The sequence below is a fragment of the Lepidothrix coronata genome, unplaced genomic scaffold (genome assembly GCF_001604755.1).
Source record: "Lepidothrix coronata isolate B3197 unplaced genomic scaffold, Lepidothrix_coronata-1.0 Scaffold3, whole genome shotgun sequence".
Classification (NCBI taxonomy): domain Eukaryota; kingdom Metazoa; phylum Chordata; class Aves; order Passeriformes; family Pipridae; genus Lepidothrix; species Lepidothrix coronata.
In genome coordinates this window covers 842464-857688 of record NW_016690183.1, presented here as the reverse complement: position 1 = coordinate 857688, position 15225 = coordinate 842464, and the positions used below count along the sequence as shown (strand labels likewise).

At 36.2% G+C, this 15225-nt stretch overlaps 1 protein-coding gene across 4 annotated transcripts in view; it reads right to left on the bottom strand.

Moving 5' to 3' along the window:
- Window positions 1-15225, bottom strand: part of ATP9B (ATPase phospholipid transporting 9B (putative)) — a 158868-nt gene that overhangs the window by 89517 nt on the left and 54126 nt on the right. For all 4 annotated transcript variants that reach the window (XM_017822238.1, XM_017822254.1, XM_017822247.1 and 1 more), the window contains exon 8: window positions 4240-4334. In XM_017822238.1, coding sequence (XP_017677727.1) covers window positions 4240-4334 — 95 coding nt within the window. The remainder of the gene's footprint in view (window positions 1-4239; window positions 4335-15225) is intronic.

The following is a 15225-nucleotide window of genomic DNA, read 5'->3' as shown; positions in this document are numbered from 1 at the left end:
GTGGGAATTGTAACAGTTCTAGATTAAAGAAACTATATGAAAGATTTGAATCTTAAGTAATAACAATTATTCTTATAAAACAGTACTGAGATTTTTCTTAAAAATTTCTATGCATTTAATTATCTTACTTGAAACAGTAATGCAGAAGAATACATTTCATCCTTCTATACTGAAAGTCAGAAAATTACTTGATCATGGTACAATAATGAAAATGTTTTCTTTTGCATTTCACCATTTAAGAAATCACCATAAACTTATCAATAACATAGAAAAATCTCCCCTATTAGGTCAAGGGCAACATTTGTTCACCTTACTTAAAGATCATTAAAATACATTCTTAATCATAACATGTAGTTCATTACAAATAAAATTGCCTTTGGTTCAATAAAACTAATTAAATGTAAATGGTATTGTTTACTGCTGTATGGATCTTCTGATATAAATCAGCAAGTCACCATTTATTGAAAATTACAGTGACCTCATTGCTGTTAATAAATATAGCTGATCACACAAGCTACAGAAGAATGCCTCAGAACTCGTCCATCACCAGAACTGTCCCACCCATAACTATGAAATTGCAAGAAACCTAATCTAGGTGTTACAATATTTGTTGCACAGCCATCATTAAATGACTTGTTGAAATTTTAATTCTCTGATCACATTAAGTGCTTTAGAAAGACAACAAAATCTGTACCGATCGTCTTGGTGGTGTCATCTGTTCTTTAAGAAAAGCTCTGAAGGTCTGCAGTTTTGTTTATTCTGGGTGTCACAGTGGGTAGGGTTACAGCAGTGCTCTGTTGACACGGCTGACAGCTTGTGCCAGCAAAAGATATTCACCCTCTTGTCTGAAAAGAGGTTGTAGCAAGGTGGGGTTCAGTCTCTTCTCCCAGGCAACAAGTGACAGGAGCATAAAAAACGGCCCCAAGTTGCACAAGGGGAGATTTACATTGACTGTTAGGAAAAATTTCTCCACAAGGGTGGTCAGGCATCGAAAAAGGCTGCCTAGGGAAGTGGTGGAATCACCATCCCTGGAAGTGTGCAGAAGGCATGTGGATGTGGCACTTGTGGTTTAGTGGTGAACATGGCAATGCTGGGTTAAGGGTTAGACTTGATGATCTTAGAGGTCTTCTCCAATCTTAATGAGTCCATGTTTTTACATCTGATAACTAAAGAAATCCAAACGAGGGACCATTACAGAGAGTATATTCTGTCAAACATGCAATCAAATTGCTTATAGTCTATTTTATGCTCAACTTGCCTATGTTATATTTTTGAATTACTAAAAATATATTTCCATATGTAAATACGAACTGCAAGTCTCAGCTTTGAAAACACGTCACGTCACGGAGAAGATACCGTAACAGGTCTTATGTGCAGTAAGTCCCTGGCAGTTGGGAAAAGCCCAGTTGTTACTACAGGCAGAAGGCTGGCTGGAATGGTGTGATCCATCCAGCAACACGCCAGGATGGCAGTCCAGGTGCAGCAAGGGCAGAGCCCCAGGGACTGCGCCCCGCTCCACTGGTCAGCACGGGTTCTCCCTAGGAGAAGCAGCCAGCTGCTGGCTCACCGTAACCCACCGCAAGTTAACCCTGGGGACTGGGTCACTGTTGCCATCCTGAGCTGAGAGTTGACTTGCGTGTTGCAGCCTGCAGGGCTGGATGTAACACACCCAGAGTGGGACACAGCTGGTCTGCCCCCGAGTGCCTCACCCACACCACGCCGGCTGTGCCGGTGGCAAACACCAGGCACACACCAGGCACACACCAGGCATTCATGCTGCACATGGTGCACACAGTGGGACAGGGTCATCCCATCCCGGCAGCTTCCTTTAGCAGCAGGAAAGGTCGCTGCCTGACCTGCCGGACATTTTGTACAGGAAAGGAACCCAACGCTGATCTCAGACAGCAACACAAAGCTCTCAGCCCACACTGCTTCCAACCCCAAGTTTCTGCAGAAGTAACCTTAAGCCTATCAAAAAGCCTATGCCCCTATTACACACTGTACAGATAAGCGAGGTGATCGCTGTAAATTTGCTTTTTTCCCAAGTCAGAAACAAAGCACAGAGATGTTTTACAAAGCAACTGACATTTTCCACTTAATATCTTCCAGGTAACTTGTCTGATTTTCCACTTTTATTAACAGCAGTTTTCAGCAACAAAGAAGAAATGGATTTCTCAAATGATCCTTACTTCTAACCAAGTTGCTTGCCTTTTTTTTTCCACTGTGTGTGGCAGTTTGAATATTGTTTGCTGAGAAAACTTCAACTACGTATTTTAAGCATCCCTTTTCTAGATAAGTTGGTTGTGAAGTTTCAAGCACTATCCCTGCATGTTTAAATCATGCAGCCTATTTTTGCTCTTTTTTCTGAAACCATTATTTTTACTGTAACTATAAAGAAATAATTTTGGATGCTGCATTTTAATTTTTAAAAGAATATATAACTACATGAAGGGCCCACGTACAAATATAGTTTATGACTCTATTATAAAGCACAAAAACTAGGCTTATGAGAAAATAATTCCATAATGTTATTTTTCGTTAGTTTAATATTCACAGCTTGCTTAGACCTTCATACTAATTTCTGAGTCTAAGACTTGCTGAGAAGCAGTCACTTAAAATGACCTCAATAAAGAACCACTAAGTGTCAGTGGTTTGACCAAACCATGCAGCATAAAAATTTAGAGGTAGTTTAGTTTAGTTGGCAGGACGTATCACACCTGGTGTCAGTTACTTCAAGATGGAATGCCAGCTTAATGCAGACAAAGCCTATTCTAGTGTGGTTAAACACCAGCAACTGAGTGGTGTGAGAAAGGGCAGAGGCACATCAACTGCTTGGTGGATTCCATTTGCTGCTGGTAGCCAGAGAAGGTATGTTAAGTATAAGCAGCTCCTGATTAACCACATCTGATGACTCAACTCAGACTGTCACCTACAGCTCAAGAGGGAGAGTACAAAGACCTTGCAAGAAGCACAGATCAGTTAGAGGTAGGTTAGTAGCCTTAAGTGGAAACAACTAAGGAAGAAATGATTACTATATTGTACAGTTAAACCCTGTATACTGTTTCCAAGATGGTGATATCTTGCATTTCTCTCCCCTAACGAGCCCAAAACAACCACTACCTATAGCAAACTTTCACTTCTGCAGAAGATGATGCTGCATGTCCTACCATTCAAATGCAGACTCCCCAAACTTCAACCACTTCTGATTTATTTTCCACTCTAAAATACTACATGTGAAGCCAATAGCCAGAGAACATGAACACAGAAAAAAAACCTCTCCCTTTTGCTAAATTTGAGTGTGGCAGCAACTCTAATTCTGGAAGTGTAAATGCAGAAGTCCTGCTAAGATCTGGCACATAATCTAACACTTCTATTGAGATGACATACAAACAGCCCTTTCAAGGTACATTTGCCTTTAATAAAACACCTAAAATATTTAGTGTCAAAACACCAGAAATTCTGTAAAGATAAATTTCCACAAGCTTGTGACTTGAGTATGTTTTCAGAGGAAGTCTCAACACCAAGCCAAATCTCCTGTAAAACAGCAAGCTTCCCCAGTATAAGGGACACAATTCAGCTTCTTGTTAAGAGACATTTATACAATTTTACATGTGCTTTTGTAGGTACGTGTCTATTTTGAATGTGTATATATACACACACACAGACACTCATGTCCTTTTTCCTAATTTTAGATTTATCCATGACACAACATATACATGCACTCAAAAAATACACACATTCAAGCAACTCTTAGAAAGCCCTCTTTGCAAGAACTTGCACATTGCACATAGTCAGACCAGAAAGCATCTCGTCAACAAAAAGCACTTTACTTTCCAGGAGCAGACTGCTGTTTCCCAAGCTCACAATTTACTGATTAAAGCAATGGTTCCTGAGGCAAGAATGACTTGCACTGGCAGTCTAACTTGCTTCAAAACACTGTAACTGTGATATGCTTCTGTGGAGTGCGGATCTCAGTGGAGACCAAAACGAGACACACTAAGTTGAAAGGTAAAAATCCAATTCTGACTCAGTTTCTTTTCAAAGCAAAACCAAGTATATTTGCATAATCAACTTCTCGTTCAGCATCCAGTGGAATATGTGTGTCTTATTTATTGCACAAATTAAGGCTGTAGTAACAGGTATTTTCCAATACTTACAGTAACTGTAATAATCTCTTAGATAACGGATACAGATGCACACATAGAAGGTATCTTAAAAGTAAACAGATAAAATGCTTACCCCCAAAGCTGGCAATCTTTGTGTGCAACTGACAGCAACCTTCAGTTTCCAGTCTGTTTCTCCATCCAGCTGGTCAGTTCGAATGAAACATGAACCTTGAAGTTATAAAAAGACATCAAACTATTATTTTGATTTCAAAAATTCAGTTTGGGTTAAGCCATTAAGAACAGTGAAAGTAACACAATTTACAAACATTTTTAAATAAATGTGCTTAATATTTTGGAGTGTCTGTGTATTTTCTTCCAGGAATGCTCCAGATGCCAAAAAACTGCACCATTTTTCTGATGAAAGTAACAATATGCCTGTTTATGAACTGAGGGAAATCCTACTTTACGGGTTCCTTTATAGTTTCTAAACAGGTCTCCAAATGTTATCAGCAAGAGATACAACTTCAGTTGAAGTTGAAAAAGGGTTAGTTTAATTTCTTTATGGAATTCTGTCACAACAGAATAATGAACTGAAGTCTGTGATTTTTTTCTCCTTGCTGGTATGACATCACAAACTTCCACTGCTTATAGTTTCTCCGCTTCTCTGAAAAAACTATTTTTTTAAATAAATCCTTAACATGGATATCATTCAAAACAACTTGTGTCCCATTGTATCATACTTAAAAGAAGTAATTTTAAATCATCTATCAGGGATTGAAGACTAAGGAAATCTGTCAACACATGCAAAGTATGTAAGATATGAGGGAAGCTCAAGATACAGACTGATACACGCTGCAGAGAATCAGTGTTCTGTACAGACAGAAGACCAGTATTCAAGAAACAGAAAACTGAGACCAGTGCAAAGCCTCCCCCCCACACCAATAATTAGTGTGATGGATATCATCAAATCTAGAGTATTACATAGGTCACTACTGTAAGATTCAAAAAAGACTGCACAGGAACATGGCAAATCTATTAAAATATTGACAATTAATTACAATTCCATCAAGCTTGAAGCCTTTTAAAAAAGGTGGTAAAACTTTAGCAGTACTCTTCACAATTGCTACACTAGAGAAGCCTTAAATATTTCTGAAGTAGTAATTACAATTCCCATTACACTACAGCTTAACAACTGTATACACTATTGTTACTGGGTGCTATGGGTGTGAAAAGAATAGATTTTTCCAGTTATCTGTAGATTTTAACAAATGTGTATAGACATACATGCATATATACCTATAATTCCTTCTATATTTCAACCGATCCAATAAAATCTAATGAAGTAGTTTCACCCTTAGAAGTGATGTGGTAGCAATTAAATGGACGAAAACACTGCAAAGGAGTTCATCGAGGTTTGAGTCTTATTACAGACAAGAAGACAGTCTGCTAGAACGTGTCAAGGCAATACTTTAAGAAACGGTACCTACCAGCGAACACAAATTAAGAGAGATTCTTTTACAGGACATGTGGGCCCTGGTATAAGTAAAATCTAACAGGACCCAATGTTTTATTCATCAAGGCCTCCAAATTAGGCTGTTCGATGAGCTAGTGGTCTGAAAGGACATGGTTGAGAGAGCAGCCACCTGAAATTTTATCTGACTGGAAGGTAGTATTTTTGCACAACAGACTACAAAGAAGCCTACAAGCTTTCATGTAACAGTTATATTTAAGTGTGTAATAAGTAAACAAATCTTTAATGTTAATGTAGACAGATCTCAGAACACATTATCACAGCTAAATTTCACCAAAAGCTCAGAGATGCAAGCTGCAAAGATGTGTCTGAAGTTCTTGAAAGACTGGTTTTAAACTCATGACAGGATTCTTTACGGATTTTCTTCTAAAAATGAAATACCATAAAGCATTTTTTGGAGAGTCCAGTGACATACTGTGCATTATAATGAAGCATGAAGTACCTAGGAACAACTAGAAATACCATGGATTCACCACACTTTCTGGCAATGGCATAGATAAGCCTACTCTCCATCATACTTTTCCTGTACAAGGCATTTCATGGTTCTCTTTACCCTTCCTGTCAATGGTTGCTCTCTTCCATCAATTTCATTTAGAATTATACTATAGATCAATGCAGTTCAAGACCAGTGTGGCTCCTGTGAATGGTTGACTGCACATATATTCATTTAATAGAGCTTCACACTATGACATCTATTGGCCAGCTGCATTTCCTCTCCACTTCAGCAGTTAATTTCATCAATAACTTATCTCATAGCTTGTTTCCCTTTTATCCAGAAAAAGGGACTGCTTTCTGCCAAGTCAGCTTTCAATAGTGATCACAAAAGCAAAACTGAAACAATACAGTCGTCTTCTCTATCTCAAATACTGCAGCAGATTTGACTGAGTAACTTTAATATTCTATAAGGTACTGATTTTAAACCTGGCTTAAGTTAGCTATAAACATGGAAGATTAAACATGTAATTAGAAAAAAAAATTAACTCTTCACCCCTACCAAACCCTTAGACTTGTGTAAAACTAAATATTCCCCACTGTGTATCATGTGGAAGTCACAAGTACTTAACATTTGAGAGGTATTTCAGTTAACAGCACATAAAACTTCTAAAAAAATCAAAGTATTTTGAAAAAATAACTATTTTAATTGCTCCACTTTTAAAATTCTTGGAAGCATTGCACCTTCCTCCCCCAGTGACAAAATTAAAAACAAAAAACCACACAAAAAAGTAGTAAAGAATTGTGTTACATACTCTAGCAGAATGGTTTAGATCAGTGTCAAAAATTTCTTGTATTTCTAACTTGAATATGACTTGCCAGGTAAAAAACCCATCTATATACATGTCAGGAATTGCTGTTCCCGCTGGATTGAGTGATAACTCTTGAACCTGACAATTATTTTACAGTGCACAAATAATGAAATTCTTTTTAAGTTCTGTGCTGCTTTAAGGAAATGTCATTAAGTTAACTAGTTACCAACCTAAGCATAGCTGTTTACAAAAAAAAAAAAATTTAAAAAGAAACAAAAAGGAAAAAAATTCTAGACTGAACATAAGAAATTTTAAAAAGGCCACATACAAAGGAGAATGCATACATTTAAGCCTTCTATTTTATACAGTGAGAACACTCACATGCTCATTTCCCATAACAACACACAGTCATTCAAAATAAGTGCACAAAGTTGAACACTGAATGTCTGACTTCTGTCATTCTAGTGAAAATTTTGGAACTATGCAAAGTAGAATTTAAGGGTTGATTTAAGGAAATTACACTGGGCTTAAATAGCTTAATCATTTATCAAAAGTGGCGTAAACTTCACGAGCAAACTATGTACGTAATATTCATTTAGCCTAATCAGTTGAAGACAGGCATAAATCAATGTAGAGCAAGTCCATGCAAGGTGCTGCCCAAGTGCAACTAAACTGATTTTTAAAACCATTTCAGGTGAAATTGTGAAACCTGAATGCTTAGCAAAGTCCTGAGACTAAATTCTGTTTTGCTGATTTAGCAAAAGCTCAATTATTTGAGTCCACAATTTACCCTAAGATTGCTCTTCTGTGGCAAAACAGCACTTGAATACAAAGGATGAAAATAATTTGAAGAACCTGAAGTAACTATGTAACTTCAAATTATAAGGATATATTGCTAATTATTTACAGACTTTTTACTAATGTTTCCTTGAGATACTGTGGATTAAAAATCTTTTTTTAAAACTATTTTGTGTGTTAATAGAATACTTAAGAAAAATAATGTTCATTTCAGTAGCTTTTATAGTGTTTTGACACAGAGGTACAAAAGCTCATCTATAAAAGCACTAATTTAGGGCCATGACATGCCTGGCCTAGATTTATCAAACAAAGGTACAGTGCTCAATACAGGAAGAATTCTACTTACTCAGTGTGTGCTGGACTTAAGGCTTCAATCAGAACATACCTGAAGGACATGTACACAACAAATGCTTCTGGGAATGGTGTACATGTACACATGCATCAGTGACCTACTTATCCCTAGAAATCCCAAAGAAAAGGGCCCTGAACAAAAATTCTCAAAATAAACACAGGTTATCCTTGGAAAATGCTAGTTATATTTTCATCTCAAACTTAAAAAAATGGGGGGGGGAATAAAAAAGAGGAAAAAATTCCCCCCAAACAAGAAACGGAAGCTTCTTAATCAAGTAAAATTCAATTATATCATAAACTTTCTCCTAATTAATACTGTGCATAATCATCAGATAGCCAAATCTAGTATTTTTTTATACTACCAAACTTGCTTATCATATTTTATGTGTTAATTTCTTTATATGTGGATATCTTTAATTCCTGAAATTATAGTAATGTAAATAAACTTGCGCTTACATGAAGCCCTCAAATTTTATTTTTATACACATACGTCTAAGTATTAATTACAGTTTTTAGTATAGGCTTCTGAAAACAAGCTATTACTTGGGATGTTACTTATTTTCTTAAATGCATTCTAGCTTCCAGGGTTTTTTAAGCAAGTCACTCAGAAAAGAAAAACTGCTGTGTACTAATGAAATTATTTATTCCTATTTTGTTTGGAAATGTTGTTTCCAATAAGAAATATGGAAATATTGTTTCCATAAGCAGAAATATGGTTAATTTCTCCTTAAAACAATTAGCTTAATATTCAGTCTGTTTAACAAGTAGTTTCTAAAGAAAGTGTAGTTAACAGAAGACACCCAAAATACACAAGATACCCAAAATAGCAGTATTGACAGACAAAGAGCAAATACTTTGCAAAAGAGAAATGATCTAGTCTATATAAAATTGCATCACCTGATTTTAATGGAAAGCTATAATAAAAAAAAAAAGTCATTAAAATTATCTGAATTACACTAAGATTGAATATTTGCATGAGAACATGAGAACTTATAATGGTTTTCTTGCCACTAAACTCTCCCACTTGTCTTGTATTCAGAACTTAATTTTCATTTCCCAGCTCCTGGCCTGGAAGAAGGGTCTGAGAAAGAAGTCCTAAATCATGAGATTAGATGGAAGAGAGAGGATTCTCAATTCAGGAGAAAAAAAAATATCAAGGAATAACTTATTTGGATTAGCATTAAAAAATGACCAAGTGAATGACATGTTATCAGAAGAGTTCCATGCTTCTGTCCCTCACTTTTTCTGCCCTTGCTTTGAACAGTCACTTACAGAAGATCTTGTCTTCAACTGCACCTATTTAATCAGCATTTTACAAGCGAAATTATTTTTAAAAATGTTTCCATTTTTAGATTTCACAAGCACATTCAAACAAATACCTTCCAAAGAACCTTCACAAACAACCCACAGGCGGTATTTGTTACAAACGTCAGTATAAACAGTAAAGAATAGTATATAAGAAGTCAATCAACTCAGAAGAAGTGCTGAAAACTATATTTAACTTTCTCATGGAGAACATTAAAGTTAACAGATTTCTGCTAGCAATTTTTTTGCCATATATTGGCGAGGCTCTTTTTTAAGCTTGATGATAAGCACTGAAGAGAACTTATAGGTATAATTCAAATATGCCACATAGCATACGTTTTAATGTGCGATGAAGATGCATCGGAGGGAAACAACTATAACTTAGTCATATATAGCAGATGTACAGGAGGATGCATACTTTACAAGCATATTAAAGACCAAGCATCCCAGTCTTGAAAAGGTATTGTTTTATTTCTGCATAAATGCAGGGTTGAATTCCACACTCCATTACAAATATATTGTCAGAAAGCAATTGTAGAATGTGTGCACTTTAATTAGTCTTAAAAAAAAATCATAAAAGTAAATTACATTTACTTCATATGATATGTAAACTGATAAGAATTCATGTCAGTTTTTATTAAACAGAGATAATGCTAAACCATCACTACACGTCTGGGCTCTTCTCTGTCAAATCTAAATAAATAAAATCATGTCTGCCTTCTCTCTCTAGAGTGGCATCCAATGAATTTTTTACAAATGAGAACAACAGCTACAACTAATGCCTTTCAAGCCTCAGCAAAACTGAATTATTAAATCTGTCTGCCTATATCCTATTACAGCCTACTTATGAATACTTGATTTTATTTTGTATAATTGACAACAGTTGTCAGGAAACGAAGGTTTTAACGGCAATCAAATTAAGATCAACTGGTATAAGTGTCACAGTGAAGAGCTTGTGTCAAGTGTTGATGAATTAATTGATGGGTCACTGGGAAACAGGGCACGTGGAACTGCAGTGTCATAAACAGCTATATATTGTCTGGTAATATTACCAGCCTTCCTGCTTTAAGTGAAAAGCATTGAAAGAGATGGGTTACTAAAATATATCCAAAAGAAGGAAAACACACTTTGACTTTGCACACCTAACACCAGATAATTTACAAACAACTTAATTTTTAAATCATTTATATTACTTAAATGACTATGTGCATGAAAATTTTAAACCGGTGACAAGATAAATAGCAGCACCAAGACAACATACCGCAGTACAGAGTTTCATTTACTACTACAATAAGAAGCTTTCAATTATGATAGCTTCTAGGGACGAAAAAACCCCAAGATGCCTGAAACATCCCAAACATTTAAGCTACAATGCCATCCCATAGGATGCAATCAAAAAATGTAATGGCATTTACAGAAGACTGATTAAATTAGTTTAAAAGCATTAATTTCTCTTAAGACCAGGGAAGAACTGTGTGTACTTGAGATATTTGATCTGAATTAAGAAACCGATGAAGCAATTGATTAATTGGAATTTAAGCCATCAGTCACTGGATCCATCAACAGTTTCATTTACATTCTAAACAATCAGCTGATGGTCTTATAGGATACCACGTATTAATACACAGTCAATATGATACCCCTAAACTCATCACAGTTCCTTATTGACAAGAACTCAGATGTTTTTTAATCCAAGCTTGATCACATTGCATCTTTTTTGAATTGCTGTATTGATTCAGTACGCTTTAGGAATTTTTATCTGTGTTAAAACATTATGGAATTCTCTTATATATAGTAAACAATGTTCCAAGTTAAAAGAAAAAATTTATTCACATCCATATTCACATTCTCAAATTTTCACTTACTGATTTATATTATTTTGATATATACAGAAGGATGCTCAAAAGCATTAATCTTTTCCATTTAATAGGATTTTATGCACCACTTTTACTTCATTATTCTTCTGATGTACACTAGCTATCTCTTTTTGCAGAAACGCAGTGTTACAGACGAAAGATAGTATGTGTTATTTATGTCTTCAGAGTAACGACTGAATCAAAAACTCTGCCATACAGAATGCTTAGAACACTGAAAAACTTCTTGCTTTTCAGATCAAAATAAGAATACTGACTCAAAAGCTCCTTGATTTGAGAGCACTGACAGCACAGCAGAGCTCACTGTCCCCATCAACCTCCCTAATGTACTTAAATATTTCTAAAGACCAGTAATACAAAAAATACATATGCATCTCAAAAAAAAGTGCTTATAGCAGACTTAAAAAGCATTTTCTCTCTTGAAGAAAGGAGAACTCACAAACAAGAGGTTGAGAAAAGCATATGGCCAAAACTAGAATTCACCGAGAGCATGTTTTGCCTTGAAGATTTTAGCAGCAGCAATAGTAATCAACTAGAAGGACATTTCATTAACTAAATTACAAGGAGCAGGTATAAAGCTTAAACACAGAAAAGTGCAAGTCAAAGGAGTTGACAAAATCATCAGGTTACAATAGGCAAGTGAAAAACAAGAGGATATATTTTTCATTAAAATTTAGCAGGGAAAAGCACATTCTACTTTAATGTTTGATAACTGGAAAGAAGCAAGAGACCCAGCTGCGAAGATTGAAAACTGGACTTCATTATGCAAAAAGCAGAGGATTTCTACTTTTTCCAATTTCTTTTTACTTGAAAGACAGAGGAAGGCTGTGCAAAGCTACATGGACACCTGAAATCAGAACTGTAACTGAAGAAGTTAAATATTTGAGCTAAATTGTATTTAGCCTTCACATGTACCAAGAGCACTGACAGCACAGCAACACAGGTCGTAACACTTGCATGGAAAAACCCAGTGCTCTCCTCAGCTGGGTATTCCTTACAAGGCAGGTCCTCCAAGTTAGGTTTTCTACCGCTAGAAAGAGAGCTGCCAGACTAAGGTAGTTCAAGACTAAATAAGCTTACATTCCAACTCCAGCCAGCCAGACACCTCAAGTCCCATATGAAAGTCAGAATCAGATCAATATGTGCAGGCCATCCTTTCCTTATGAGTACATCAAGATTGATTTGAAGATCATTTCTAAATTTTTAGAAAGACAACTCTATTGCAAGATTGCTCCTCATTAGACCTACTAATCGGAAATTTGTAGGTTTTGCAGAAATTCCTTTTTCACAATAAAGATGAGGCTCACCAAGAGACATTTTCCAATCATTTCAAAGAATCAAGGTAATATTAGCAGCTTGCCCAGAAAGTCTTGAAGTAAGAGAAGAAAAAAACCACTCTAAATTCAATAATCTAAGAAAGAGGTGAGAGCGGCCTAAAAAACCCCCATAATGCATGGTATCAATCTTATGAACAGATACTTCTTGTAGGCACCATATTATAAACTGCTTCTACACAAGGAATTCTTGAACCTTACCCTGCAAGAGTAATTTCTTCGTCTTTTATATTCAAAGCCTTTGACAAAATACCCACAGTTCACCACTTCTTAATATACATATAGTTTGTCTGCCTGATTTGCCCTGCCTCTGAGATGTGCTTTGATGATTTTCACCTTCAGCTTCTTTAAGTTGTTACCCCAAATTGGGGGAATTGTTTGGGATTTCAGGATATTTGAATTGCTACTCCAGCCAAGCCACCAAATGCCCTTAAATTTCTGGGGAAATGCATTATCACTGGCAAGTGGGAACAGGTGAGTTTATGCCTAACACAGTACACGGTCTCCTCACAGATAAATTTTTTCAATTCTTACAAGTCTTTTTTTTAAATACAAAAGTTAAATAAAGAATAAAATATTACTTTGTCACTGCTTATTTTGCTACAAATCTAATGAAACACATGGATTGTGCCAGTTGCCCAAGTATGCACAGAAAATAAAATAATTAGGGAATGAAATACATATCTTCTAATAACATTTTCATCTCTAATACAGAGTAATATTATTGGAGGCTTAATGCCTGCTGAGACCACCTCCTTCCACCACATCACATTCATACTATCTGACTATATCTTAAACAAGTAGCTGATCACATCGAATTACTATTACTCAGTGGCTTAAAGCAGATACCAAAACATTTCAAGCCCAAGTTAAATCAAACGCTAAAAACAGAATAGGAACTGAAGTACAGAAACAGATTAAAGTAGTTTGGACAGATTGTTGGCAGCTACTCATGCCCCGAAGATAAACTTTTATCTGGCCGTATGTGCAAAACTTAACTCTAGTCATTTATCATTCTCTATAGCAATAGATTTTCAAAGCATTTCAGTTTCCAGACAGGTAGGTTTTAGAACGCTTGTTTTCTAAACATAATAGAAAATTCCAGAATGTGTGACTAATGCAACTCCTTCAGCCTTATTATTCTGCAGTGGCTGGTTTTATGAAGAGATAAAAAGAGACATCAGTTGCACAACTGAATTTCAAATCAGAGGAAGAAATACCACTTTGGTTTTTAAATATCTGAAGTTCCAGAACAGGTTGGGGTTCAGACAATTAAATTATTTGTAGAACACTTACTCTTAACTGTTCAGAATAAATAGACAGTACTTGCATCATCTTTATTATATTTTTCCTTGCAGTGAGTTTGAAGTTTAATTCTTCAACATAAATGTTCTGCTAATACTTGCTTTTTAAGATTACAAAACTGGATCTTTTTAACAAGTAAACAATACTTGCTGGCACCACACTCTCTTTCTGTAGAGCAATGCTTAAGAACTCAAAGTTTTCAAAATAACTCCCTTCTTTGATAAGCAGACTTTGTTTGAGATGGTAGACTCTGGAGGAAGCCTTTACTGATTAATTCACAGCTCCTTCCAACAGCAAATCAAGCTATATGAATGATTACTTAAGTCTGTACTTGCACTGCAGAGTTTATGCCAGTAAAATGGTTAGCATTTAAAATAAAAATCACATCTGAGACAGTTATATTGCTACAGAAATGAATGGCTACAAAGCCTCAAAATAAAAATTATTTTCCTGTTTTATTCCCACACTTTACTCATACCATTGCTGTTAACGTAATTACAAGTAAAGAATCCTGAAAACTCTTAACTACAAATTTTAATACAAGTGAAATTACTCTTCTTGCTACAATTCCGAAAAGTATAAATATGTTTGCAACTAGTATTTTATACTTGAGTAAATATATAATTTTTAAATAGTTTAGTAAGTGGAATTCAAGACACTGATCTATGCAATGGGGGATGTCCAGAGGGATGTCGACAAGCTGGAGAAATGGGCTGACAAGAACCTTAAAGTTCAACAAGAAATGGTGAAAAATCTTGAACCTGGTGAGGAACAACCAGTACATGCTGGGGGCCATCCAACTAGAAAGGAGCTTGGTAGAAAAGGACCTGGGGATCCTGGGGGCACCAGGCTGACCGTGAGCCAGGGGCATTGTAGCAGCAGAGGGTAATGGTATCCTGGGCTACGTTAGGTAAAGTATTGCCAGAGGTCGAAGGAGGCGCTCCTTCCTCTCTGCTCTGCACTGGTAAGGTTATGCCTGCAATATTGTGTCCTGTGTGGGTCTCTCCCGTACAAGGTGGTATGAGTATGCTGGAAAAGGTCCAAACAGTGCCATGAAAATTATGGACTGGAGCATCTCCCATATGAGGGAAGTCTGAGAGAGCTGGGACTACTCAGCATCAAAAAAACAAGGCTTCGGGATGCCCCTAATAATGTCTATGAATACCTGGAGGGAGGGTGCAAAGACTGAGCCAGGCTCTTTTCAGTGACAGAAACAACGACAGAAACACCTCTGAACGTAAGGTGACAAGAATTATTATTTTTTAACTGTGAGGATTACTAAGCACTGGCACAGCTTGCCCAGAGAGCCTGTGAAATTTCCCTCCTTGGCAATGCTCAAAAGCTTTCTGGACATGGTGTCTGGGCAACCAATTCTAG